Consider the following 27,938-nt stretch of genomic DNA (forward strand, 5'->3'; position numbering starts at 1 on the left):
AAAATAATTTTATTTGATATAAAAACATTTAATGTATAACACAATCTAAGAGCTTACACACAAAAAGTCCGAGTAAGAAATAAAATCCGTAACTATATTCACACATTGAGATACCAGATTAAAAGTTTAAATTACTATAATTTACAAAAATTATATGAATCTGTATGCTTAACATGAAATAATTTAAGCTTATTTCATATTAACCATACAACTTGTTTTTGAAATTTTTAACAAATAACGTAACGCCTGCTTTTATCCAAAATCTACACCAAATATTTCCATGTTATACCAAATATTGCAGGAAAAAAAAGGAATAATTATCATGTTTTCACGAAACAAATAAATAAGCTCCTATTAATAATTTATGCAGAATCGCTGATAAAACCATCATCAAGTTTTTTGTATGATTTAATAATAAAATTAGTGTTGTGTTGTAGTGTGCAATATTTTATAAAGTGTAATGAATTAAGAGCAATTGATTATTTTCCTGACTATCGTCCATGTTCTATAAAACTATTTAACATGTAAGTATTCTTTTCTCAGTGTATGGAAGACGTGGCACTTTTTCTCTTTGCAAATTTCGGGGATGAAGAGAAAGGGGAAATATTCTATATCTCTTCCTTTTAGAACTATCGTCGATGTTCCGTGCAATTATTAAATATGGAAGTATTCCTGCATCAGTATATGGAAGACATGGTATTTGAGAAAATAAGTCAGAAATTACGTTCACAGCTTCTAAAGATATATTAAGCTATAATAAGATAAGTATTTTAGTTGTTGGATACAAAATATTATGTCATAGATAAAATTGTGTATTTGAATAGTCAAAAAGGTAATAAATTTAAAACTTTGGTTGAGCAGTTTCTTAAATACCTTCAGTAAATAAAAGGTATAATTTGTATAATTTGTAATCTTAGACCAATATAGATTATTTAGCTTAAAACAATAGCAGGATGTGCACTTAAAAATAATAAAATAAAAATTACGAAATGAATATTAATTGTATAATGACGGTTATATAATGTGCCGCGTTCTAACGTGCTGACGGCAAGTCACCGTGGGTTTCGTAAGAGGCCAATGAGGGAATATAACGGAGAACGGGTGTCTGCTACTAAGCGATAAGGCCGCCTTTTGTATCCTACTTTCTAAGTTTGCATCGATGTGTCCATTGTTTTTTTTTTGTGGTGTACGAATAAAGTGTATAATCAAAAAAAGTGTCCCCTGTGCTACTAATACCTACCAGCGTAGCTTAGGTATATTATGCATTTATGGAAAAGGCCGTGCAGTGGGCTGTTTTAGGCTATTGATAAGAATTATAATCTTGTCCTCTGCTTGCTCCATATATTTTATGAAATTAGTTATATTTCATTGCGTATATAAATTACTAATTTGATAATCAGTATTAGAAGTTTTTAAAAGGTCTAACCATTTGTACATTAGCTCCTACAGTATTATTGCTTGCGTAATTTAACTTACTGAAAATGGCCACACAATAAAATCACAATCATTTTAGTTATTATACGTTATCATCATCATTTATTTGTTTCTTTTATTAAGGGTTGTCTGGAGGAAACTGCTTAAAGCGATAAGACCGCCTTTGCCAATTTTTATTTTTGTTGTTTTACTATTTCCAATATGTATTATCTGTATTCCTTAATTGTGTGTAATAAAGAATTTATCTATCTATGTATCAAATAAAGCAGCTCAGCTTTTATAAGTTACTATCTATTATCTAATCCAAGGGTTATTTTTGCACATTGCAAACGGCAGAGACTGTACCCGTCGCATGCCGTCAGCGGCAGCGTCAATGACTCGGCTGCCGTCGAGCAGCCGCCAACAGTTGTCGAAGGCTACAGTTATCAGTGGCGTGCACTTCATACATGCATAAAAGCGCTGCCTACCCTAACATTTTCATATATCTGGCAACAGAGGAGGATTTTGCCATTTTATGCCATTTTACTTCTTTTTGGCTACCCTGGTCCAAATTCCTGTGCACGCACGCGACAGTTACGTCTATCATTGGCGATTTGCCGCTAGTTTATATGAGCCTTCAGAGCAACAATAGACTCGTGCTATCGCGCTCATATCATTCGTCCAATGTACGTTAAGTGCATGTGTGTGAAATCTGCTCAGGTACAGCATTTAGACTTATAATAGAGTATTGGAGGCTTACTACCGTCGCTTAAAGCAGTATTACTTTATATAAGTTTATTCGACATACCTTACCATCCTACAACCCTAACTGATATTATAAATGCGAAAGCGTTTGTATGTAACTTAGCAACCAATGAACTAGATTTTTGGCATAGAGTAACATAGACTACTTTTCGCCCCACCGATTCTCTCGTGATTTCTAAAAACGCGTAAGACTAACACCGACAAAAGCTACCAGGGATTAAAATTCTGTAATAAAACACCAATAATATCAAAATAATACTGCTCCAAGAGATGGTAGTAAGCCCCCCGTAACGCTACTTAAAGCACAAACTCGAGATGTCTGTGCAGCAATGCACTTTTATAAAGACCAATCAACCGCATCAAGTAGTAAGAGTTTTAAATGCCAGCGCCAACATCCGAAGCGTCGATACCCAACATGGCCAGATCATCCAACTCTTCCTTATGCTTCGCAGCGGCTATTGCAACTGCAGTTTTGGTTTCATTTGTTGTTGTAGTTGCACTCGTTGTGTTGGCAGTACTTGTTGCATTACTTGCAAGGGAGTTGTTCTGAGCTGCGTTGCTATTTGGTGCGATATCATTTTTATTGTTGCTTGCGTTGTTATTCTTGTTGATGTTTTGGTTGAAATTTTTGTTGTTGTTTTGGTTATTTTTATTGTTGTTTCTGTTGTTGAAATTTTTATTTTGGACGTTCCTGTTGTTTTGATTGTTGTGCCTCTTGTCTGGGCCGGCGTTTTTGTTCTTGTTTTGTCTAGCATTCGGTACCAGGGGTACGTGAGTGTCGTACAGTTGCGGTCTGGGTCCAAATAAGGAAGGGTTCATATCGAATCCCATCATCATGTGTGGAGGAGGTTGACCTAGGATGCTCATCTGCGGAAACGGGTTCATTAGACCTGGTATCCCAGGGAAACCCGGTCCAAGACCTGGTATTCCAGAGAACAGGTCCTGTTGGCCCATTTCTGCATGTTGCTCAGCGGAAGGGAAGATTATATCCAAAGCTTCCTGGAAATCTTTCGGCAGCGCCGGTGGCGGTGGTTGGGGCGTACTTACTCTGGAATAAAAAAAACCATTAAGAATTTTACAGTTGCAACTAAATAAGTTTAAGCTTGAAAGCATCATTTTTTTCAGGCTTTACTCATAAAAATTTAATTTCCCTATCACAGCAATGCCGGAGGTAGTGACAGTCTAGTCTTGTCTAAGCTTTACGGAAGTGTGTCGGTGTTGCTGAATGCCCGAAAAGATCCTTGTCAAAGAGCTTGTATGTGTGAATAAAACTAAGAGCAATCGAGGAAAATAAGGACGGCTTTGAAACTTGTCTGGCATACGAACGGAAGACAGCAATGTTGCGGCAGAAATAAGCATGGCGTTACGAGCCCTGTCAAGAAAAGCTCTATGCGAAAGAAAATACTTGGACGCAGCTAGTAACAAGTTTGTTGCCACTATTTTATGTACTAGTTTACAACAATACGTAAGCGTTGAACAACCGTGTCTTGTGCACGCCTAAAATAAAATAAACAAATAAATATACTATGACAATACACACATCGCCATCCAGCCCCAAATTAAGCGCGGCTTGTGTTATGGGTAGGTAAAGACTACTAGCTACTCACGGCGCGGGCGCGGCGGGCGGCGCGGGGGCGGGGGCGGGCGGGATGAATGGCATCGACAAAAGTAGCTGCGGCGGACCTATTTCCGCCTGTTGTCTTTCTAGCTGGGCCTTCGCTATCTTCTCCTTGAACTCCGCCACCTGTAGTATAATATAGATACAGCAAAAGAATAGCCAAGCGGTAATGCAACACATACACAACGTGTAAATGAAAACAGAAATAAAACTTCACAGGCTTTAGAAGTACATTATGTACTGTCCCCGAGACTCATCTGTGGAACCGAAAAACTAATAGCTTTTGAGTAAACCATTGCCATAGTTTTTAGTGAAAGAAATTCGCATCACATGCAAAATTAAAATCATGTAACTCCTATCACTTTATAGGCACACGTCGCGTAGCGTCAGAACTATGCGCTGTCTGTCTTTTATGTTCATTAGGGCTGTCATAAGAAAACACTGAGAACGTTTTGAATTCGTTTGTATGGTAAAATACTTTTATATATTGATTCCATATGAAATATACGTTTGCATCTTTCAATATAATTTCGTAATTATGTAACACGTTGCATAGCGGTGATAGCCCAGTGGTATGGACTTCGACTTCATCCAGCACGCACCGTCAACGTTTCTAAGTTATGTGCGTTTTAAGTAACTAAAATGACATCACTTGCTTCAACGGTGACGGAAAACATCGCAAGGAAACCTGCATACCTGACAGTTCTCCAGCGTGGTTGCTAAGCCTAAGGTTTGATGTGATGGTGATGAATGCAACTCATACAAACACACAATTCACACTACCATAATATTATTAACAAAATTTATAGTGAATCAACTACAGCGCTCAAACACAATGTATCCCCGCAAAGACTACTGAAACTTATGTAAGTAAAAAAATAACGCTGCAAATATTAACCTAACACGAATGTTTGATGCTGATTTTAGAGTTATTAAAGGGGCATCATGCGTCTTGAACAAAAACAACCAATGATTATGGTACCAAGATGATGCAGCAAATCAGTATCAAACTTTTAACGACCTCCCTGGCGCAACGGTGAGCGCTGTGAATTTAATTAGGAGCTCCCGGGTTCGATTCCCGACAGGGGCAATTTGGTCATTTGTTATTTCTTAACTTTCTCTAGTCTGGTCTGGTGGGAGGCTTTGGCCGTGGCTGGTTACCACCCTCCAGACAAAGACGTGCCGCTAAGCGATTGAGTGTTCCGGTGCGATGTCGCGTGGAAACCGATTAGGGGCATGACTACCATACTCCCTAACAGGTTGGCCCGCTACCATCTTAGACTGCATCATCACTTACCACCAGGTGAGATTGCAGTCAAGGGCTAAGTAGTAGTAGAATAAAAAAAATCTCTTACGAAGACAAGTGCATCTTATGTATGTAAATGCCTAAATAACGCTGCAAATTAGCGCAACAAATTGGTAAAAAATTGTGAATGTGTTATCACAGCAAACGAGCATCCATCTCAAATAAGGAATCTAATGTTGCCACTAAAATTATGCTGCAAATAATAGAGCAACTAAAAATATTATAAACCAACTATAAACAGAGAGCAGGCAACCGATACAATTGCAACTAAAATATGCAACACTGACAAAATTTACCGCGAGGACATTTTAAAAGTATTTCAAAGAAGAGTGTGCTGCTAACCTTTTTCTGAATCTCCGCGTCAATCTCTTGCCTCTTTTTCGTTTCTTCGTCTTCTTTCTTCTTTTCTTCCTTCTTAGAATCCTCAGCTTTGGTGTTTTTGGTCAAACTCTTAAACACGGGCATCTTTCCTGCAAACCAATGTAAAAAAAATCTGCTGACTTCGAGGCAATCTTTGTTTTTTTTTGCAATGAGTAACATTAGAAATCGATTAAAATTTTACATAGACAGAGATATATCACAATCGATATTAATTTTCAAATAACAAAACATCAGAGTAAAATGCAACCTATCCTAACCTTTAAAAAAAGTGAATAGTGCATTTCCAAAGCCACAGAATGTTGATCAAATAAAAATTGTCTTAAGTTCGAATTAATTAAAAAACTTCGTGCTTAACAGATTCAGTATCAGTCAATCAATGCTTCAAATTGTGAACCTGTTCAGTTTAGACATTTATTTCGCAAAAATAATAATGTTATGAAAACTAAGCTTAATTTCCGCGAATAGCAGGAGAATCTGTGTGGTGAAATTTCTTATTTCTTCAATCCTTATACTCCACACCAAACAGATCTTCGGCAATGTACCCTGTACGCATGTTTCGCTCCGAAACCGGAGCATCCTCAGGAGATGTTAACTTTACAATGAATAATAAGTCAATATCTCCTGAGGATTAGTTGAGGATAAATTTAACAATTATTCATTGTAAAGTCAACATCTCCTGAGGATACTCTGGTTTTGGAGCGTAACGTGCGTAGAGGGTACAATGGCGAAGATCACGCCTGTGTCTATCCAATATTTAAACACTAATTCAAAAGACACAGCTATTATTGAAAACTGTTTTAAATTAAAATAAGTAAAGCAATAAATCAGACTGAGTACTCGGAAATGAAATTGCGTAAGGGTTTAAAATGTAAATAAACTCAACTAAAAGTTAAAAATTAGTTAGTTTTTTTTTACCAAGCGTGTTTTTTAGTTAAACTATTTTTTATTAACTGCTAACAGTAAATCTTGTACTATGAAGCTGGCTTACCAATAAAGGGCATTTTGCGCACACCGTCAGCTTTCTTGGCCTCACTGCGCGCAGGGCTCCTCCGGTCGCGGTCGTCATCTCTCCTGTCATCCCTGCGGTCGTCCCTCCGGTCGCCGCGCCGCGACTCGTCCCTCTTCAAATAAATACCAACAATTATAAAAGCTCTTCAATCAAAAGATTCTCGTTTAAAAGAAAGTTAAAGTTGCTTCTTCCCAAAGTTTCAGTGGCATCCCTGAAATGTAAACACTTGTCTCCATACTACCCTCAGTCGACTGTTTTATGTAAGTATACACTGACTGACTTATCTGTGAAACCGAAAATCTAATAGTTTTTGAAAAAAAACCACCATAATTTTATTGAAAAAAAAAAAACCAGATACAGCCCTAACACCACATGAAAATAAAAATCAAGTGACACCTGTCACTTAATTAGGTACGCGTCCAATAGCGTACTCGCGTGGGACTTTTATCTTCAATAGGGTTTTCATAAGTGGAGGAGGAATGTTTTGAATTACTTTGTATGTTTTTGATTTAATATTTTTACAGGTGATTCCTTATGAAATATACCTATACACCCTTCAATATTAGTTTGTAATTCTGTTACACGCTGTATAATTTATTCATATGCATTAGTTATAATTATTATATTCACATAAATGAAGTAATTATAAATATATTTTTTATCTTTTATATATATGCCTTCTATGTCCTACCTAACCTACTTATCTTCCAACAATATCTCTATATCATTTAATACTTTATATTATTAAAGTTTTGTTTATGTCACACCCACTCTCGTTTTTCTCGCAAGTGCGAAGGTTGGTTGGTAGAAAATGCTTCCGCATTTAATACGCCTTTTGTGGACAGTTTTTTTGGTTGTGAAAAAAGAGATTAAATAAAAAGTTATAGATGTATAAATATACTATGACAATACACACATCGCCATCTAGCCCCAAAGTAAGATGCCAAATATATATATAGAATATTTTTATGAATAATATTTATAAACATTTATAGTATTTAGATAGAAAGAAAGAAAATACATGTATTCATGTAAGAAGTTACAAACAGTAATTAATATAGAAACAGATTGTCTGTTTGTAACACTAGACAGAAAGGTACAGCTCAGCAAGTACATGTAAGACGCTGATTTTTAGGAGATCCAGAAAAATTGAGCACCCCGACACTGAAAACCATTCATGTTCATCGCACAAACATTTTCCAGTAGTGGGAATCGAATCCACAGCCTTTGACTCAGAATGCAGGGTCGTTGCCCACTGCATAGCAAAATTATTTTATGACAACTATTCCGCAACAAATCAAAGATTCACATTAATCGGATACCAGCCGAAACCTTCTCCTTTTTGGAGTATATTAAAAAATAATAAATTTAAAATCCTATTGCCTCCATTAGGTCGCGTTAGTATATGATAGGATTATGAACAAAATAAAAACTTCAGCATTACAATATAGATAGCTATTCCACTGACTAACCTTGTCGCGATCGTCTCGGGATCTGCTCTCTCGAGGCCGACTGTTCCGATCTCTCGCTCGACTGTTGCGGTCCCGTGTGCGACTGTCGCGATTCCGGTCACGATCGTCGCGCTTGTCCCGCGCCCGATTCTTCTCCTCGCGATCTCTGCTTGAAAACACGCGAAGAATTTACTAACACTTGGAATATTCAAGAATATAATCTTCCGCAGCCCATTCACGTTCCAGGCACAGGCCTCGTCTCTCATAGAAGCGACGGTTTTAGATCATAGAACCACCACGCTTCTCCAATGCGGGTTGGTGGGCTTTAACGATTATTGTCACAATTTAGAGATAATAACCTCCGCGGGACGGGGGTTGACACCGCCCCTTTTCTACCTCCCTAACCAGCTTTCAATTGCTGGGCCGACCCTGGTATCGGACCATGGACCTATTATTCCGCTAACAACTAGACCAACGAGGCAGTCGTATCGAAGAATAATTATAGTAATTTTTACATTCATATCCAGGATCGGGTTCAAGGGTTTTGGTTATTTTCAGTGCTACAAGATATAGATCTTAAATGTACCTTATGTTATTGGTTTTAAGCTCGCAAAGCACTCTTTTTTTTATTAACGTTCAACAGCGCAGGCTGTAGGAGTGCAGACGAATTTGAGCTTTCAAACAAGGTACATATAGTTCACGATTGCGGACTAAATATTATAAAGGTTTTGAGAAGTTATTTAATGTACCTGGTACTGCAGAGGTCAATCACGGCCGGCTCCGACCGCCGCTTATCGTCTTTGTCCTGCTGGATCCTGAGCAATCATACTTTTTCATGTAGAGGGTATACACTGGGTATGCAGACGATACAAAATTAATAAAATCACCAGTACAAGTAATAAAAACTTCAGTGTAGGCTTATTATAACTCTTACAACGCCTATCCTTATGTATTATATACATATAGATATACTTTTTATAAACCGTATTATAAATATAATTTTTATAAATAAATCGTACTGGCGTTATTTTTAATTTATTATCATCTGCCCACTTAGTGCATACCTTGTATGCACGCCACTGAGTAGAGTTCTAGAATCTTCCAAGCACATACTTAAAAAAGAGAATACTGCAGATAGTTTTGTTTTATGACGAAGACGTGCCATTAAGCGATTTAGTGTTCCGGTGCGATGTCGCGTGGAAACCGATTAGGGGTATGACTACCATACTCCCTAACAGGTTAGCCCACTACCATTTTAGACTGCATAACTTACCACCAGGTGAGATTGCAGTCAAGGGCTAACTTGTAGCGGAATAAAAAAAAAGTATATTTGAGGCATACGTATTTATTGACATACCTCACGTGCGATTATGAACTTAAAGCGCTATTAATAAGGTACTTAGTAATTATATATTATGACTGAATAATAAGTTTCTTTGTAACAATATATTATGACTGAACCTGATTTTGATGGTGTCCAGCAGTTTTCTATCGTTGTCATTGAGGCGATCCATCTGTATGGAGGACATCCACTCCGTCAGTTTCTCGGCAGACTTATTCTTCTTGTCTACAAACATGAGGGAGTTAATGCAGGCCTGATTCCCACACTGTGCGCATACCTCTTGATACTGGGTGTATGTGAAAAGTGTAACCTGGGCCCTAAGTCTGCTATGGGGGGTTGGGGAGGGGGGAAATTGAGCTCTAGTCAATTGTCTATGACAAACATTTTATTAGTGGTCAGTAGAAGCGACATAATTTGGAAACAGAAAACAGTGGCGGGGGCTAGAGGAGGCATTTGCCAACCGTCAACCCGAAACGCGTGACATAATAAATGAATAATGTAAGTACATAATTTTAATTCGATATCTTTATAAAATGTTACCTAACCTAACTAATAAATATATTAATCTTAATTAAACTTAAAAGTATTAAAATGTTAATTAGTATGTTAGAAATCACGTTCTTGAATCTAAGGCTATTATTTTATTTTATTTTATTTTAGTGTTGACATAATTTATCTTGAGTATCCACCTTGTTACGTTTGGAGAAAATATAAATCTGAACACACATAAAGGCCTCTTTTATTTGATACCACCTAGATTCCCATCTCAGTGGTTGATCAATGACAAATAGTAGCCGTAAAACATTTCGATTTGTCTCAATAGATTACTGGCTGGGAAAACAGAGATGTTGCACTCATGCCCGTTTTTACTAACGACGGCCAAGGCCTTTTAGCCTTTAGTAAATAACGCCTAATCAAGAAAGATTTCTGGGTATACATTTACCTTTCACCAATCGCTTTTCACTGGGCAACTCATATAACCTAACTTGTCTATGGTTCTTGGCACAAGGTATTTTGTGTTTGTATTATCAAATTTGTAATTTTTCGTATGGATTTGAGGTAATTATAAAAACCGTTTTATTTTAATCTGTCAAGTGTAAGTTTACCATCCACCGAATCGGTGTCTTAACTTCAGGCGGCGCCTAACGTCGTTAGACACCAGTCATCACAAAAAAGTTCGTGAAAAGTTGTTTTTCTCTAGGAATCACCTAAATCACTAGGCATCCGATTAAGGCGATTCATAGTTTTAGTAAAAACGGGCATAAGGCACAATTGCAATAGCAGACTTGGGGTCCAGATCAGTGCCCTATTTATATACACACAGGTACCGAATAGCGGATCAGCGTGATGTTAAGATAAAGATGATGATGGTAGAAGAAGAGAAGTCTTTGTTTACCAGTTGCCAGTGGTTTTCTTATACAAATGTAAAGAAGAACATATCGAACCTTTTCTTAAAGTCACCAATGTTTTTTACAGTGATGAGTGACATTTAAAAAGAAATTTAAGATTTTTTTTTGGAATAAATTATTTGATTTTAAAGACCTGAAGTAAAGCCTTTAAATGTTGTTTCTTGTATTTTCCCAGAAACGCTAATTTGTCTTTGTTTCAACTATCCATTGGAGGGGATATTATAAACATTATTATCATGTGGTTTTGTACATGTCGTTATATGAAATTTGCCTGAATAAATTTAAAAAAGTGGTTGTGACCAGCGATCTCCGGTACGGTACGGCGTGGAAACCGATTAGGAGTATGGGATTAAGATAACTGCTTATATACCCCGAATGGGTGAGATTGCAGTCAACGGCAAAGTTGTGCAAAAATGCAAAAAAATTGGTTAAAACTGGCGACTAGCTTACTTGTCTTATGAACCCGTAAAATGAAATCCACGAGAACGAACTCGCGTGAAAAGACAGTGAGATTTTATTCTCCCGTTTTTCTCCCTTATAAGGCGGTAAGTAATTGTAATTTTTTTTCTGGACACTCACTTTTCTTCTTCTTCTTCGGCTCGCTGTCGGACGCGCTGGAACTGCTGCTCGAACTGCTGCTGCTGCTTCTCTTCCTCTTACTCTTCTTTTTCTTGTCTTTCTTCTTCTTGGCCTCAGCGAGCGGCGGAGGGCTGTCGATCTTCCGTTTAGTGTGAAAGCCATCCTGGAAAGCATTATTCTATTTAACATGAGACAGCAGTTCCTTGAAACAATAATTGATCGGGTGCTTGTGAACTTTGTATGTCTATACAGTAGTCTAAGTAAGATAAAGTATTGTTTAGGCCTATATGGAAAAACAAGTCCCTTTATGTGTGTATGTTACTCTTCTTATCTTGCCTTTGTCCAACGTTTAGGGGTCAGCAAAACATTTATTTTTCAAATATGAAGACAGACTAGTTGTTTTGGTTTTGTAATATTTTTAACGACATACTGCCTGTCAGCCCTTCTTGTGGATATTTATCTAAATTTTACTACTTCATAGAGTGAAATAAAACATAATTTTTCGTTCATACTGCCGATTACAAACAAATAAAAGTACGTGGAAAAACAGTATATAGAAAGTAATTTAGAAAGTTGCCAGTAAATAATAACTAACTGTAATTTAGAGATTCTCGTTAAAGAGTTTTAAAATTTTGTCCATACCTAATAAACATAATGTAGAGATTCTCACCAAAATAAAAGATATTATATAGACCACATTCATGAGTTGCGGCAGCCTATACTGAAGACTGAAGAGTATAACCGGCCACTTTGCTTAGGACTATGAGAAAGCCTTCGATTCGTTGGAAACTTGGGCTGTGTAAAGATCACTGCAGATATGCCAAATTTACTTTCCGGTTCCGCTTCAGCCGGTAATTGTTGGGAGCACTGCACTCGAAATTGTCAACGAGTAAGTAAATCTAGGACACACTATCCAGCTAGGAAGGTCTAATTTCGAGAGTTTATTGATAGAATACTCGAAACTGGGAAGGGCATCGTTCGGGAAACTCCGTGACGTCTTCACATCGAAAACTCAATGCCTGAGAATTGCAGGGAGCAGCTGGCCAAAGCGGCACGAGTCCGTGGTATTTGGAAGTCCCCAAAAATAGCCTTATTTCCAGCAGTGGACGTCAATCGGCTGATACGATGATGATGACGATTGATCCGAACTGATATATGTTGTATATGGTTACCTTGTTGAACGTGATGGTGTGCGCGGTGTACTGCGGCTTGTCGTCGGGCTTGGCCTTGTTGCCGGCGCGCGCCTTCTCGAACGCCTTCTGGCGGTCCGACATCCAGTCCGTCTCCCAGTGCGGGTTCTGCTCCACGAAGTTCTGTAATGTTATTTTATAGTTTTAATAAAAAAAGCCTCCTATTGTGTCACAGACTATTTAAATGATAAAGAAGTTTTGACATAGGTTATTGATAGTGGAGTTAATTCATAATATTAATATATTCACCCTAACATTAATTGATTAATTAATGCTAGAGGTAATATTACAATAATAATTATAATAATATAACAATTAATTTATGAATGCTTTATTAGTACTGAATTTTACTAAAGATCTAATTTTAATACTTCATTTTAATTATAAATTATTGACCATTGTTTTTATTTTTTAACATTAATGTAAGTGTTATTATTATATTTATAAAACATACAATGTATGACTTTCATAAGTGCCTAAACTGAATAAAGATTGATTGATTGATTGCTAAGCTGGCCGTGCTCAGGCTCATCCTCAGATGGCCCCAGCACGGCCAGCATAGCAGCAGACAAATATGTGATCCCCCGATTATATAGGACAGGTAATTTATATCCCACTGACATGGGACATAAATTACCTGTCCACCTGCCCATGTGTCTGCCTTGTATAATATTACACGTTTATTATTTGGACAGCTATTTTTTGCTACTTCACCAATCAGCACTGGACCTACGGCCTTAGGCCCTTCACATTGTGGGAGGAGACCCGTGCCCTATAGTGGGCCAGTAATGGGTTTATATAATAAAATTATTTGGATATTATTTTATGGATAAAACTCTGGGAGAAGATAAAAAAAATTATATCCCCCGATTACGGGGGCATATAATCTTTTCTCCGGCATGATTCGAACTCGGCCCCCGAAAGTGAAGTCGAGCTCCTACCCACTGGGCTAGGGTACCAGTCGAAATAATGTCCTTTTAATATGCGTGTAATAATAAACGGGGATAAACATTTCCTATTCCCTGTTGCAGTGCTTGGCTGGTGTACACATTTTTTTTTTCCTTTTCGGAGCAATACTTGTTGGGGGATATAATTGTAATCTTCTGTCTATGCTACTCGTGCTGTGCTGCAGTCTCATAAATGAACATGCGTCTCACGGTATAGTTCTTGGAGTGCGTGAGCGACTTGAGATGCGCAGACGCACAGTGCAGGTCGCCGATGAACTGGTCGCACAGCTTGCAGTACCACGCCGTCGACGGCACGAAGAACTGCAGGCCTGGGAGTACAACATCGCAATGCTTCTGATTGGCACACTTTATTGTAAAACCCGTACAATTGAAAGAAAATATATACAACGTTTTAATGAAACCCGAAATAATATTTCAGAAGCTTAAGAAGTACATTATTTACTGTCTCTAAGACTTATCTGTGAGACAGAAACGCTAATAGTTTTTTTAGAAAACGATTGCCATTGTTTTCACTGAAATAAATCAGGGACAGCCCTAACATCACATGCAAAATTAAAATCATGTGACTCCTGTCACTTTAATAGGTACGCGTCGCGGCACGTGACGGTCTTTTATCTTCAATAGGGTTGTCATAAGTAAGCACTTAGAATGTTTTGAATTCGTTTGTATGGAAAAATAAATATGCTTCTTTTGATTTTATATTTTTACAGGTGATTCCTTATGAAATATACTTATGCACTCTTCAATAGTATTTCGTAATTCCGTTACACGTTGTACATAAAGTCCAACAATATACGTTTGAAAGAGATATAATCAGCCGCTTTTTATAAATCTATTCTTAAATGGCGCAGGTCATTTCATTGACTAAAATATATCATACAGTATAAATAAGTTCAGTTAACTAGCCTTGACGTGCCACTTAGCGATTTAATGTTCCGGTGCGATGTCGCGTGGAAACCGATTAGGGTATGACTTCCATACTCCCTAACAGGTTAGACCGCTACCATCTTAGACGGCATCTTCACTTACCACCAGATGAGCTTGCAGTCAAGAGCTAACTTATAGAGAAAAAAAAAAGACTACTACAACCTAGCGTATAGTTGTAGGTAAAACAAAATCCCCTTGTCAGATTATAAAAACGTTAAGACTGGACTCTGGTGTTGATTAATATCTATAAATTTATTTATCTTTCATATAATATGTATGAATTAAATATATATATAATATTATGAAAAAAAATGGACACTAGCCTTACCTCTAATGGGGGTCCGCTTGGTGGGCGCGGAGGCAAAGCTTGGGAAGCCCTCGTTGACCCCCGTCACACTGTGCCACGGAGCCTCCATGTGCTGGGCTGCCATCCTAAACACACCCCACTCATCTTACTATCACGACACAGGGCCAACCCAGGGGGGGAGGGCCGCTGCCCCTCCCTGGAAATCTCGCAGAAAATGCGCAATGAACTTTCTTAAAAAATATAAGGCGGCCAAGATACATATAAGAAGGCCAGACAGAAGGACAAAAATGAAAAAATACAGTTTTGACTTCAGTTTCTATTATAAAAATACGCCCTCTAAAATTTTCACAATACAGCCAAGGACGATCTGACCTAAACAAATGTAACTTGAACTCAAATTCGTGAATCCGTTGAAGATCCGTACGAATTAATATATAATTTCTTTACACTCTCACATATACTTTCTTTACACAATCTTTACACTCCACGCAAAACAGAGCTTCTTGTACTCTTCGCAGCTCCGATTCTGAAGCATCCCAAGATGTTAACTTTAAAATGAATAATTGCGAATAATTAATAATGAGATACTCAACGGGGCAATTAGAGAGACGGTTAACGAATCTTCTAGAGAGAAGCTTTGCAGGCCGGATAGTCAGATCTGTCAGATCATTGTCTATAGTTCTTAGATCAATGTTAGCAGTCCATCAATGAAACGGTTATTGGTAAATTCGAAACGATGTTGTTACGTAATGGTTGAGAAATTAAGTTAAGAGAGAAGTAAAGTAACGTCTGTTTCAAGAAGTTGATCAGGCAGTAGCATAGGATTGGTTTAAAAAATTGAGTCTTAAGAAAAGGGCAATAATGTAACAAAAAATGTCCACGATAAATAATATAATTTGGCAGCCGGTAGGCAAGTGGGCAGCGACCCTGCTTTTTGATCCAGGGCCGTGGGTTCGATTCCCACATCTTGAGAATGTTCGTGTGATGAACATGATTTTTTTTTTTCAGAGTTTGGGTGTTTATCTGTATTTTGTAAGTATGAATGTGTGTTATTCATAAAAAAATAATAATCAGCTATCTTAGTACCCATAACACGAGCTAAGCTTTTGGGCTAGATGGCGATGTGTGTATTGTCGTAGTATATTTATTTATTTATTGATTTATCTACCATACTTAAGTCACAACAGCAGCTTTTGAGTGCTAAAATTTAATAAGATCTCTGATTACAAATTTATCTCTAATCTCTTAATACTAATTCTTATTCTTCTTTTTGAATATTATGTATTAATTATTGTTTATTATTTTTTAATAATCTTTAAGTTATATATAGAAATAATGTATTTTTAATGATAAAAAATATGAGCCTTGATGCCTGAATATTTTTTTTTATTATTATTCAAATGCGTTGCCTAATTAATGAACCGATTGCGTTGAAGCTCGAGCGTATCATATATCGTAGCGAGGTATATAGCTTTTACTTTTGTTCCTAGATAATCCAACAGAATAGGGACGGCCGAGTGGCGCAGTGGGCAGCGACCCTGCTTTCTGAGTCAAAGGCCGTGGGTTCGATTCCCACAGCTGGAGAATGTTTGTGTGATGAGCATGAATGTTCTTCAGTGTCTGGGTGTTTATATGTATTTTATAAGTATTTATGTATATTATTCATAAAAATATTCATCAGTCATCTTAGTACTCATAACACAAGCTACGCTTACTTTGGGGCTAGATGACGATGTGTAATGCACACATCGCCATCGTAGTATATTTATTTTATTTATTTATATACAGGTCAGTGTTGCTAGTGAAAAGATAAGGCCTAATAAGCAATGTGTTTACTTGCTGGCAACTGACTTGTGGTGCGCCGGCGAGTGCAGGTGGTTCAGGTAGTCCTTGGCGGTGGGCGGGAACTCGTTGCACACGCGGCACCAGTGCATCTCTGGGTCGTAGTACACGTAGTTGAACTTCTTACCGGACGGGGACCTACAATACACCGCATTTGTAAAGTAACACCATTATCATTTAAATGTATTGGAGTTTAATAACTAAATAAAATATCTATCTATATATATAAAAGTAGATATAAAAGAGAAAGTGTGTGGTTATGTTCCGTATAGGCTCCGAAACGGCTGGACCGATTTCAATGAAACTTTCAGGGAATCTCCGGATTGACCTGGCGAGTAATCCTGTAAAGTTTGGTGACGATTAGAGCACTCCTATTTTTGAACTGTCAAACAGTCAAATACAGCTATTATTTACAATGATGATAATAATTGTTGGGTGTACATGGGTGTAGATAATGATCTACACCCGCTCGAGAAGAGAATAGAAGAGAATGAATACGGAGAGAAATAAATGATTTAATATATTATGAGACTTAAATTAAATGATGTAAGTTTATTGTTCAAATAAAACAAAGCAAAATCTAGCCCAGCAAAGCAGGCTGGGTTCGCTAGTGTATTATAAAAAAACCTTTTTTTTTCCAAAGCAAATATTATTTCCATTCTACCCTCTGTTAGAAACTTTTTTTATATTGGCTTTCTAGCATCGCATTAAGAAGAATTATTTTGAAATAGCAGTTCATTTGGGGAAACCTTGTCATACTAAAAATAAGGATTATTTCTGAAGCACAACATCAACAATAAAATAAAATAATATCAGTTAAAGCTTTGCAGAAGCACCAGTATGATTAGGACGCAAATATACACGCAATCGCGGATGCGGGCTGGATGCCTTACCTTACCTCAAATTATATTTTTTTTTTTATTAAAGTTATACCTCAAAGCAGTTATTTAATGTATGGTCACGTAACAATTGCATCGCGAACGCGAAAAGTTACTAAAACAATAATATTCTGTGTTCATATCAAATTCGGAAGTCTAATACTGGAATTTATAGGCAACAGGTGAACAGTAACCTAAAATGTAACATTCAACATTTATATAGGGGTTGAATGTTGAACCATCCAGGTCTTTGATAAACAATCGCTGAAGAATCCCTTATCTGAATAGTAATAAAATTCTCTATACGTGTCACAATAACCTCAAGTGTCAACTGACAAAGTAATTTTAAGGAAAATTTAGGGGATTGATTGATAATTTTGTTGTACTAATTTGGTCAGCCAGCATTCAACCCCTATTATTTATGCGTGGTTCTTAATTTTGTAACTATATTCATTATTAATTTTTGGAAGGACATCTCATAACAACCTTAAGGGTTGTAACAGCGTCAACGGGGAGATGGGTCGAGCGCGAAAGCTCGTTATGAGAGCCTCGGGGCTCGACGACATCGTATGGAAGGGGGGACGTCTCGACCTGTGGGTGCCTCTTGCGGCTCTGCTCGACGTTCCGGACTGGTTGATAGACTTTTGGATGTTCCCCTGGCCTAAGCCAACGCAACGGCTTTCAAAACGCAGGTTGTTTGAAAAGCCAAATACCGAGCCAAAAGGTAATATAAATGCTTTTATTTGATAAATGCAGAAAGAGGCACAAGTTAAACTAAAACTGAACCTTTGTGAATAAGTATACTTAATCTATACCTATCTTGGTGTTCGGCAGATTAATATGTCCGTGCTACTTAAAGCGCAAATAACGGTATTTCTTTATAGCATCAGATCCAATTTTTTCATCTTCTGCACCCTTCAAACAATGGACGGCCATTGGTCAACAACTTATCTATTTAAATAAAGGCAGATACTGAGCCTACAAAATTGCATTGCTTAGTAAAACACAGAAAAACAGCACGGTTTTTAAAGGATAATGAAAGTACAATATAAAAAATTTCAATATACCACTTTATTCAAAATAAGTTACATTATATGCTTAATGAAGTATATACTTACTCCGAAATGATTACATGAAATGAAAACACAGTGCGGATTAAATTATATTATAAGGCCATAATCAGCCAAAATATATCTTTAAATAATTAGATAATGAATTTCAATTGATGAGAATAAAACCAAATTCGCATACAAGAATATTTTAACATACAAATAATCATAGGAACGGCGTAATTTTAACGCAACTAAAGAAACATCATAGGTATACATTAACAGCAAAGCTAATAACTAAGGATAAGGAAAATTAATAACAATTGAAAATTAATTAAAAACAGCAATTTATATCACATAAGCGTTAACAACATATAATAGTTGTCAAAAAATCATAAAATATATGAAAATCTCTTCTAAAGATTTCTGCTTTTCAATCTTTCTTCTGATCTTCAATCCATCCGTCGAAATATTTTTGGCAATCCCCGTTGTCCAAATAAGCTAAAGCTTGTACAATTCAGCGTGTCAATTTTAATTCCTGCTTTGAGAAGTAAAGTATCTTACAAAACCAACAACTAATAAAATTATTAGTTTTTAAAATGAGACTCAGTTTTTGAATCAAATAGCAACAAACCTCTGACTGCTTTCAATGCTAAATGTTCTTAAACGTAACTTAATAAAAATTATGCCTAAATAAAAATATGCACTGGATCATGTCAACATGCATGCAACCTGCATTTTCGGGTCAAGTAAAATGAAAAAAAAAAAAATAGCAAGCGTAATTTATAGATAGAACTTTTTACATTAACAGCGTCACATTGACGTTAATAATGTCACCACAAGTGAAGAAAGTATTAAGTCTAGGTATCTCTACTCGCGTAGATATTCGACGTTGCATAAAAGACATGACGATGCAGTCCAACAAGTAAGCGCAGTATACACCCACGTGACTGCCCATAGTTAAAATATGAGGTTGCAACGTCGAGCATATATCAGCGAGGTGACCCGGCTTTCAACAGGATAAGCAAGTCGTAAACATGACGTACCTAGACTTCCGCTTGGAACCTCGCTCAGGCGGCTCCTCCGACTCGACCACGTCGGGTGCCTGCTCCCCTATGATTCCATTGAGCATGTCTACGACGTTGTTGATGGTCTTCAGTTTGTTTTGTATCTCCAACTATGCAAACGCAAGGCAAAAGTGATGCAAGTGTTAAGTAACTGGGGCCCAAATTCCTAGTTGTTTACATATACAAGCTTGAAAACTATTCTATATGATAAATAAAAGCGAATACCGCTTTCACAACTAAACAAAACTAGCTAGCACAGTTAGGAATGTGGGAAAAGAAGTAAATTTACAGGAAATATGAGGCATGTTTAAAGCCGTCTACTCACTCGCGCGCGAATCACGGCGCGAATCGCGACGCGAAGCGCGGCGCGATTTGGAGCAAGAACTGCCAACAGTCCACACTCGCAGAGGTTCGCGCCGGGCTCACAGTATAGTTTGCGCTCTTGACGCGTATGCACGCCAAGTATTTAATATATTTTAATCTTCCAATTTTTCTCAATCAATCAACATACTTGTGTTGTCGGTATGGATAGTGAAACCACTACAGCAGCTGCGGGGCTACTTTGCGCTTTGGCAATTTATAGTTACGCCTTAAAGAAAAAACGAACAATTCAAAAGAAGCAAAGAAAACGGAGATGGTGGATTACCACCATTCACCGAAACAGAACCAGGTAAGTACCAACTTATTATGCTTTCTCGTAGTTTAGAATATAGACGTAGTACAAGATGGGTGAAATAAATATAATAATAATATATATTCACTTTTAACTATATAAAATTACAGTTTTAATAACAGTTAAAATGTTATATGCCGCTGTCACATATCTATGGTGTGGGAACTGATACTTGATAACTTTGTATTTTGTTACAGTGCAACTATGGAGAAGCAGTTGAATGAACTAGTTGCAGAACCTTCAGAGGAATTCAATAAGTTTTCCCGGATGTCATTAAATGATTTTGAATATTTGCTTAGTCAAATTTCAACACGAATTTCAAAACAAGACACCCAATTACGAAAAGCTATTCATGCCCAGATACGTCTTGCTATATTGCTTTTTCACCAAAATATTCAATGTATTAAAGGAAAGGACTTAGAGATTGAATTATTTTTGAATGATTTCAACATTAATATTTTATGTATAACTGAACACTGGTTGAAGACTCATGAATACTTGTTTAATTTTGGTAACCACCAGGTTGGTAGTTCGTTCACCAGAGTTACTGCAATTCATGGAGGCTCTTTAATACTATTAAATAAAAATTTAAAATTTAAAAACAGAAATGATATTGTGAGCCTGTCTGTTGAACGGACAATAGAGCTAGCCTCGGTCGAATTAGAGCAATTAATAATTGTCACTGTATATAGACCACCCTTGTCTAACTTTGAACTTTTTGAAAAGGTAATGGATGAAGTGTTATTTAAAATATCAAAGTCAAATAAAAAGTTAATAGTTTGCGGAGACTTTAATGTAAACATCTTAGAACGTAATTGTTTAAGTGTTAATTTATTAAATTTATTTAAAACATACAATCTTACAAATATGTTCATGGAACCAACAAGAATTACTGCCACTAGCGCCACATGTTTGGATAACATTTTTACGAATATAATTCCAATAAGTAAACACATAATTAATAAATTAGATTCTGATCATTGTGGTCAATTAATTCAATTTGAAAATGTGAAGAAAAATGTCTCCAAACATAAAATTACTTTTGTACCAGTGACATCAAACCGCATAGAAAAAATGAGAACTAGCCTCGTCAAAGACCTCCCGTTCTTACAATCGGGGACAAGTCCCAATGAGATGTACAGCTGTTTTTTCAACACGTTTCAACGACTATTTAATTCTATATTCACTAGTAAGTCGGTTGTGGTGACTGATGCTTTAGTTTTTAGTGAGTGGGCATCAATTGAACTGCATAAGAGTAGGCAAAAAATGTACGAACTTTATGCAGAACGTCAATACAATACTGATGCTGAGTTTAGAGATTGTGTTAAATTATGTTCCAGTAGTTTTAAACGCGATTGCTTCTTGGAAAAGTCCCGATACATACAGAATAAAATAAAAAATAGCAATAACGTAATCAAAACTACTTGGAAAATAATTAATGAGGAGACGGGAAGAGTACCACCGCGGCATAATAACTTTAAACTTAATGTAGATAATAAAGACTTAACATCTGATTTCGAAGTGGCTACTGCTTTTGAAATCTTTTTTACTAACATTCCTATCTCCACCACTAAATCATTGAACTCTTCACCAGATATTGCTCTCTCTCTATTGAAGAATAACGTGCCCGAGTGTAAAAACGCTTTTAAATTCAGCCATGTTAGTGGCTCTGACGTTATTAAAGCCTTTAAATTATTAAATAATAAAAAAACAAGTGACTTGTGGGGCATTTCCGTTGAAGTTCTCAAATCAATAATTGATATCGTTGCACCCGATTTAGCATTAATATTTAATAACTGTATAGATTGTGGTGTGTTTCCTGACTTATTGAAACATAGTAAAATAGTTCCTTTGTTTAAATCGGGTAGTACTTCTGACCCCACTAACTTCAGACCAATATCAGTACTGCCCACTTTCAGTAAAATTTTTGAAAAACTTATTTTAAATCAGTTACTTGCCTATTTTCATAAGTATGATTTACTCCACGTTAAACAATTTGGTTTTACACGGGGTCGCTCAACTATCGACGCTGGTGTTGAGCTAATACATAATATATTTGAAGCTTGGGAGGAGTCACATGATGCACTTGGTGTGTTCTGTGATTTGTCTAAGGCGTTTGATTGTGTTGTACATGAAACGTTAGTCAGAAAACTACACCACTATGGAATTCAGGGTATAGCTCTCGACTTGATTAGTTACTACTTGCGTGATAGGGTGCAAATGGTAGACGTTAATGGAAAGCGGTCTAATGGGTCATTTGTGAAAATTGGTGTTCCACAGGGTTCTATATTAGGACCTTTTCTATTCCTTATTTACATTAATGACCTGCCTTACCTTGTTAAGGACAATCACGGGATAGTATTGTTTGCTGATGATACATCACTTATGTTCAAAATTAAGAGACGTGAATTAGCTTTAGACGATGTAAACAACTATCTCGCTAAAGTAGTACAATGGTTTGAAGCTAATAATTTGGTTTTAAATGAAAATAAAACCTAATAAAATTCACATTACCAAATGTTAAACATGTAAAAACCACTATACTACTTAATAATGAGGAATTGAACCCGGTGGATACAACAGTATTTCTAGGAATAACGTTAGATGCTAAACTTCAATGGGGCCCTCATGTAAATAATTTATCGAACAGGCTTAGTTCTGCTGCCTATGCAGTAAAGAAGATACGCCACCTGACAGACAGAAACTGCTAGGCTAGTCTATTTTAGTTACTTTCACAGCATTATGTCATATGGAATTTTACTATGGGGTAATGCTGCTGATATTGGCACTATTTTCGTGCTGCAGAAGAAGGCTGTTCGTGCGATCTATAAAATGGGTCCGAGAGAGTCATTGAAAGATAAATTTAAAGATGTTAAAATAATGACACTCTATAGCCAATACATATTTGAAAATTTAATGTATGTTCACAAAAATATATCAAAATTTAAAAGAAAATGTGACTGCAATAATTTGAACGTTAGAAGCAAAAATAAACTTGCAGTGCAGTACACTAGACTACACAAAATAAGCAATTCATTTAAAGGAAATTGTATACAATTTTACAATAAATTACCGGTTGATATCTTGGGGATGTCACTAAAGAAGTTCAAAGTTTGTATTAAGCGAAAGCTTATAGAAAAGTCCTATTATAGTATAAAGGATTACGTAAACGATAAAAAAGCTTGGGTGTAAACAATTGCTCTAACCAGGTTGCTTCTTAAATATTTCCTAATGACAATGTGAGATGGTGATAACAAAAAGAACACCCGGCTAAGTTTGTTGTGGGCTTCTTCTTAGACCAGGGCGCGATTGGAACCCTCGTAGCTTTAGTTTTAAGTTTACGATTGTAGTTATCGCCATCACTACTCACTTCTATGTACACATTTTGTATATAATAACGCATCAAAAGTGCCATCTATGTGCCTATTTGAATAAAGATATATTTGACTTTGACTTTGACTTTGACTTTATAACACTGAGATACTTAGCAACAGGAGACGACTATGAAAGCCTTCATTTTTTGTTCAAAGTTTCACCACAAATAATATCAAAATTTATACCAGAAGTTTGCCATGCCCTATGTGAAGTGTTAGAGGATGAAATAAAAGTAAGGACATAAATTGCACGCAAAATCGTAGTCTTTATTAAAAAATTAAAACACAACAGTCCGTGTCAATTGCTACTGAGCGACTGAGCTGCCCGCGAATGTAGTCTTGTCGTGTTCGCGTCGCGTATCGCGCCTGCGAGCCCTTTGTCGCGGGACAAAAAACCGACAATTTTCGGGGAACACAGCGCGAACGAGTCGCGAAGCCGCGAAGAATATGTGAATCGGATCTACACTCGTGTTCGCGGGTGCTTCGCGCCTTCGCGCGCGGTTCGCGCGCGAGTGAGTAGACGGCTTAAAACATGGCTGATATTTTCCTCTCTCTCCAACTAAGCGTTAAGCTTGTGCGAAGAGTAGGTACGACAATAGTTCGACGGTTGGGATTTAAACCTACGGCCTTTCGGATTTCGGTATAGCCCAATCCGTTAATCTATTGTGAGATTTTCTTTGTATTAACGTATCAAACCTGCAATTTAGTGTTCTCTTTCAAGAAACGTTTTGTGTCAGGGCTCGGCGATCGTTTGGCGTCGCCTCGAAGCTCGTTGCGTTGGTCTTTCAACGTGTCTAGCTCCTTCTTCAGTATAGCCGTTTTCTTTATGTAATCTTCGCGTTGTTTCGACAGTGCGGCTTTTTGATGACGCATTTCTGTCTCTATAGCGGCTGCGAGGGAAAGCGTAAATTGACAAATCGTTCAAAATTAAAAAAAAAACACGATTGAGTGTAACATTTACATTACCTTTATCTGTTTTTATTGTCACCGTTATAAGTGAATTACAACAAACAATTTAAAGCGAAGTTTGAGAAATATGTCTCTATTCACTTTTGAGACACCATCGAAGCAAAAATAACAAACTATATAAAAATAATAGTTAAAACGATTTAAGAAATTATATCGAAAATAAAACCGATTGTTTTATACGTTAAAAAGGCAAGACTGTCAATGTAATTTTGAATATTTTACTCTACATTATGAATTGTTTCTTTCCTGATTTAAATTCTTAATGAATCAAGATTAAATACAATAAAAACATAAGCCCTTCAAAATAATGTTACGCTCGATATGACAAATTATAAAGTACATCAAAAACTTAATAAACTAATTCAGTGAAATAAAAAAAAATAAAAAACAAAGCAATAAAAATAGAATGCCTTGTAGTGAAGAAAAAGACTAAAAGTTATGCCCTCCTTTGTTGATAGTAGTATTTAAATTATTTTAGAAATCTGCAAGAAAACTCAATAAAGTAATAGACGACAAATTTAACACTATCGTAAATAAAGCATATAAAATATATATCAATATATGAGCGATTCATCAAAAACTAGATAAATGTCCCAAACCAATTTGTGCGTAGTCTTAAGACTACATAAATGTGTTTCATATCACAGCTTACAAGCATAATATATAATATGACATACAGGCAAACACAGGCATGCTTTATTGCAGTAAAATTTAACTGGTGATTAGAAAATATGTAGAGTATTGATTTGCTGTTTATATATAATACCATTATATGCATATCAAATATAAAATCACAGGGCATTTTGTAGTTCTGGTTTATTGATATGTTAAGACAAATGTTCTAATATGCAGTCAGTAGTGCCACACCAATATAGATTTATAAATTAGGCCACTCCTCATAACTTATCTTGATAGAGCCCACTGTGGAAATACAATTCTGAAAAAATGCTGCACTCCATTTCTGTTGTGTTCTCCTTTTGTACAAAATATACAAATAACAACTGATTACATTAAATTTTATCAAATTTCATCTCAAACAACTACAAAGGAAACAAAACTTTCCCCAATTGCATTTTGAGCAAAAGAGTTGAATACTTTTAGGTAACTACTGTGATATCAATTATTGTAGGCGATTTTATTTCTGACATTCTTTTTATTTCTTAATGAAATGACTGGGATCTCGTTAAAATTGCCAAAATTATCATGCAGGAAACGCTTATGACGCTTAATGCAATAATGCTTTTAATAAATGGCTTTTCATACAATTTAAAACAAGGTCCTACTGGCATTTTGAAAATGTGGCTTTTGATACATGATATATTCAAAATCAAAGTCAAAAACATAAAGTAGAAACTTACAAGTTTTATGATACTGCCCCATTACCTATTTGTCGACCTCGTAATGGTACCGAAATGTATCAAAGTTTTTCTTCAGGCAAGATATATAAAGATATATGAGTCATTCTTTTATACATTTTTCTCGTGTTCTTATTAATATGTGATATTATCATTAAAACTACATAATTTTGTTTAAAAATGTATTCAAATTTATGTTGGTTGTTGTTAGTTTACCATGCACCACTTGCAAGGTCACACCATCACCATTGTTAGATAAAAGCTTAGTCATTCAACTGACTTTTATTAACATAGCCCGCATAATTGTTTATAGAAACTTCATGCAAATCTTACAAATAAATATTATAAAACTCAACTTTTTTTAAATTTATTTTTTACCCTGTTTTCTAGCATCTAAAATGTTACATCTATTTAGTTGTATGATCATCATCATCAATAGCCTGTAACCTGTGGTGTGCACTGAGTTTCTTACCAGGGTATACATTCAGCAGGAAAATTTTATAAAACGGCAAAAAAATTCTCCTCTTATACAAAATATATATCAATTTTAGGGTAGGCAGTGCTTTTGTGCATGTATGAAGTGCACGCCACTGTAACACTGCTGGACTAAAGAACTCTCCCAAAGGGTGCCTTCCCCGTAATCACTGCACGGGGCAGACATGTTGGTGATTGCAGAAGATGGTAGTAGCACCACTAGGAATGTTGCAGCCCCTTCATTCCATTATATTCCCTTAGCCGCCTTGTACAACACCCATGGAGGAGATCTGCCATCGCCACAAGACTAATGTAAGTGTAAAGTTGTATGATAATGTATACTAAATCAACTGGTCTGGTCTAGCAGTAGCTCATGTTTAATGAGTTATCCTATAAAGTAAGTTTAATCAATGTTAGATTTAACTTTAAAAGATATGTACAATATGTACAATCAATTGTTTAAGGACCAATGAAATAATCTAGATTTTACTGTTCACATTCAATGTTGTGTTAAGTAGAATCTCCTCATTATCTTCATAAAAATCATACATATGGAGTTTTATAAAAAACAGCAATAAAGAATGAGCAATGTTTGAGTTATACACCTAGAATCTATAACTTCATTCCAGATTTATATACTTTTCCCTTTAAGGTGTGGCAAACATTGGGAGGAAAGTGATATGAAATGTTAAATGCAGTCAATAATCTACAATATAAGAACAATATAAGAATTCCACATTATTAGTTTTGTCTATATGTAGTTTATTATTATATTTATAAATACCTTCTTTCTTTATTTGATCTTCAATATTGTATACAGGAGGAGTGGGCGGTGGTGGAAGTGACATCTGATTCCATGTGGACATGTCGGGAGGGGGTGGAGCTGGTATGGAGCCCACGGAGGGAAAGTCATCATATATCCCAGAGTAGGAAGGCTGGTAATTGCCTGTGTAATTTCCCTGTGGACAAATAGAATAAAAAATAAAAAAGTTAAACCTGTTTGAATTAATTTGACAAACAAAAACATATTGATAAAAACCATCAAACTGCATTTAACTGATAGTTTAAGCTTTAATTTTTTATTTCTTTTGTCAGTTATCAACTATTCGTATACGAAAACAAAACAAAGCTAACTTCAGATGCGAACGGTGCGATCGACGGCGGCGGCGGCGCCGAATATCCAGTGTCCTGCATGTTATTTTGGTTCTGTCCGTCCCACAGTTCGCTGGGCTCCGGCAACTTGGATATTTCACTGAGAATATTTTCATCCAGCAACTCTTTCTCACTCTTCCTCGGAGACCGACTACGACGCTTATCCACCTCCCTTGGAGGCGGACTTCGGCTTCGCTTCCTCGGCAAAGGCCTATCTTTCTCGTAGCGATAATCGTTTCGATCTCGCCACTCACGACTGCGCTCACTGTCACGATTATAATAGTCTTTTCGGCCAAAATCGCGTGACATATTTAGATATAATTTGATAATCTAGTTGTTTGGTTTCTGATTTCAAAATGTTTTTCAAAATGCGCAACACAGCACAATACACGCCATTTTGACAATTAAATTGACGTATTTGTATCTCTTTTGGTGTTTGT

At 36.4% G+C, this 27,938-nt stretch overlaps 1 protein-coding gene across 1 annotated transcript; it reads right to left on the minus strand.

Moving 5' to 3' along the window:
* Positions 1–399: 399 nt before the first annotated feature.
* Positions 400–27,886, minus strand: LOC120623679 (zinc finger matrin-type protein CG9776). Its single transcript, XM_039889848.1, has 16 exons — positions 27,481–27,886; positions 27,131–27,305; positions 24,245–24,438; positions 19,481–19,611; positions 16,517–16,645; positions 14,687–14,790; positions 13,621–13,739; positions 12,446–12,586; positions 11,274–11,436; positions 9,405–9,510; positions 8,693–8,758; positions 7,965–8,112; positions 6,472–6,604; positions 5,445–5,572; positions 3,786–3,922; positions 400–3,220 (listed from the first exon to the last, which is right to left on the minus strand). The coding sequence occupies exons 1-16, from the start codon at positions 27,805–27,807 to the stop codon at positions 2,554–2,556; spliced, it is 2,868 nt and encodes a 955-aa protein (XP_039745782.1). The 5' UTR covers positions 27,808–27,886; the 3' UTR covers positions 400–2,553.
* Between the last annotated feature and the right edge of the window lie 52 nt (positions 27,887–27,938).

The sequence above is a fragment of the Pararge aegeria genome, chromosome 5 (genome assembly GCF_905163445.1).
Source record: "Pararge aegeria chromosome 5, ilParAegt1.1, whole genome shotgun sequence".
Taxonomy (NCBI): domain Eukaryota; kingdom Metazoa; phylum Arthropoda; class Insecta; order Lepidoptera; family Nymphalidae; genus Pararge; species Pararge aegeria.

Coding starts and splice junctions, on each gene's coding strand:
- LOC120623679 (XM_039889848.1), bottom strand. CDS start 27,807: ATGTCACGCGATTTTGGCCGAAAAGACTATTATAATCGTGACAGTGAG. Junction 12,587..13,620: donor CGCACTCCAAGAACTATACC/GTGAGACGCATG, acceptor ATAACATTACAG/AACTTCGTGGAGCAGAACCC. Junction 5,573..6,471: donor GCGCAAAATGCCCTTTATTG/GTAAGCCAGCTT, acceptor ATTGGTTTGCAG/GAAAGATGCCCGTGTTTAAG.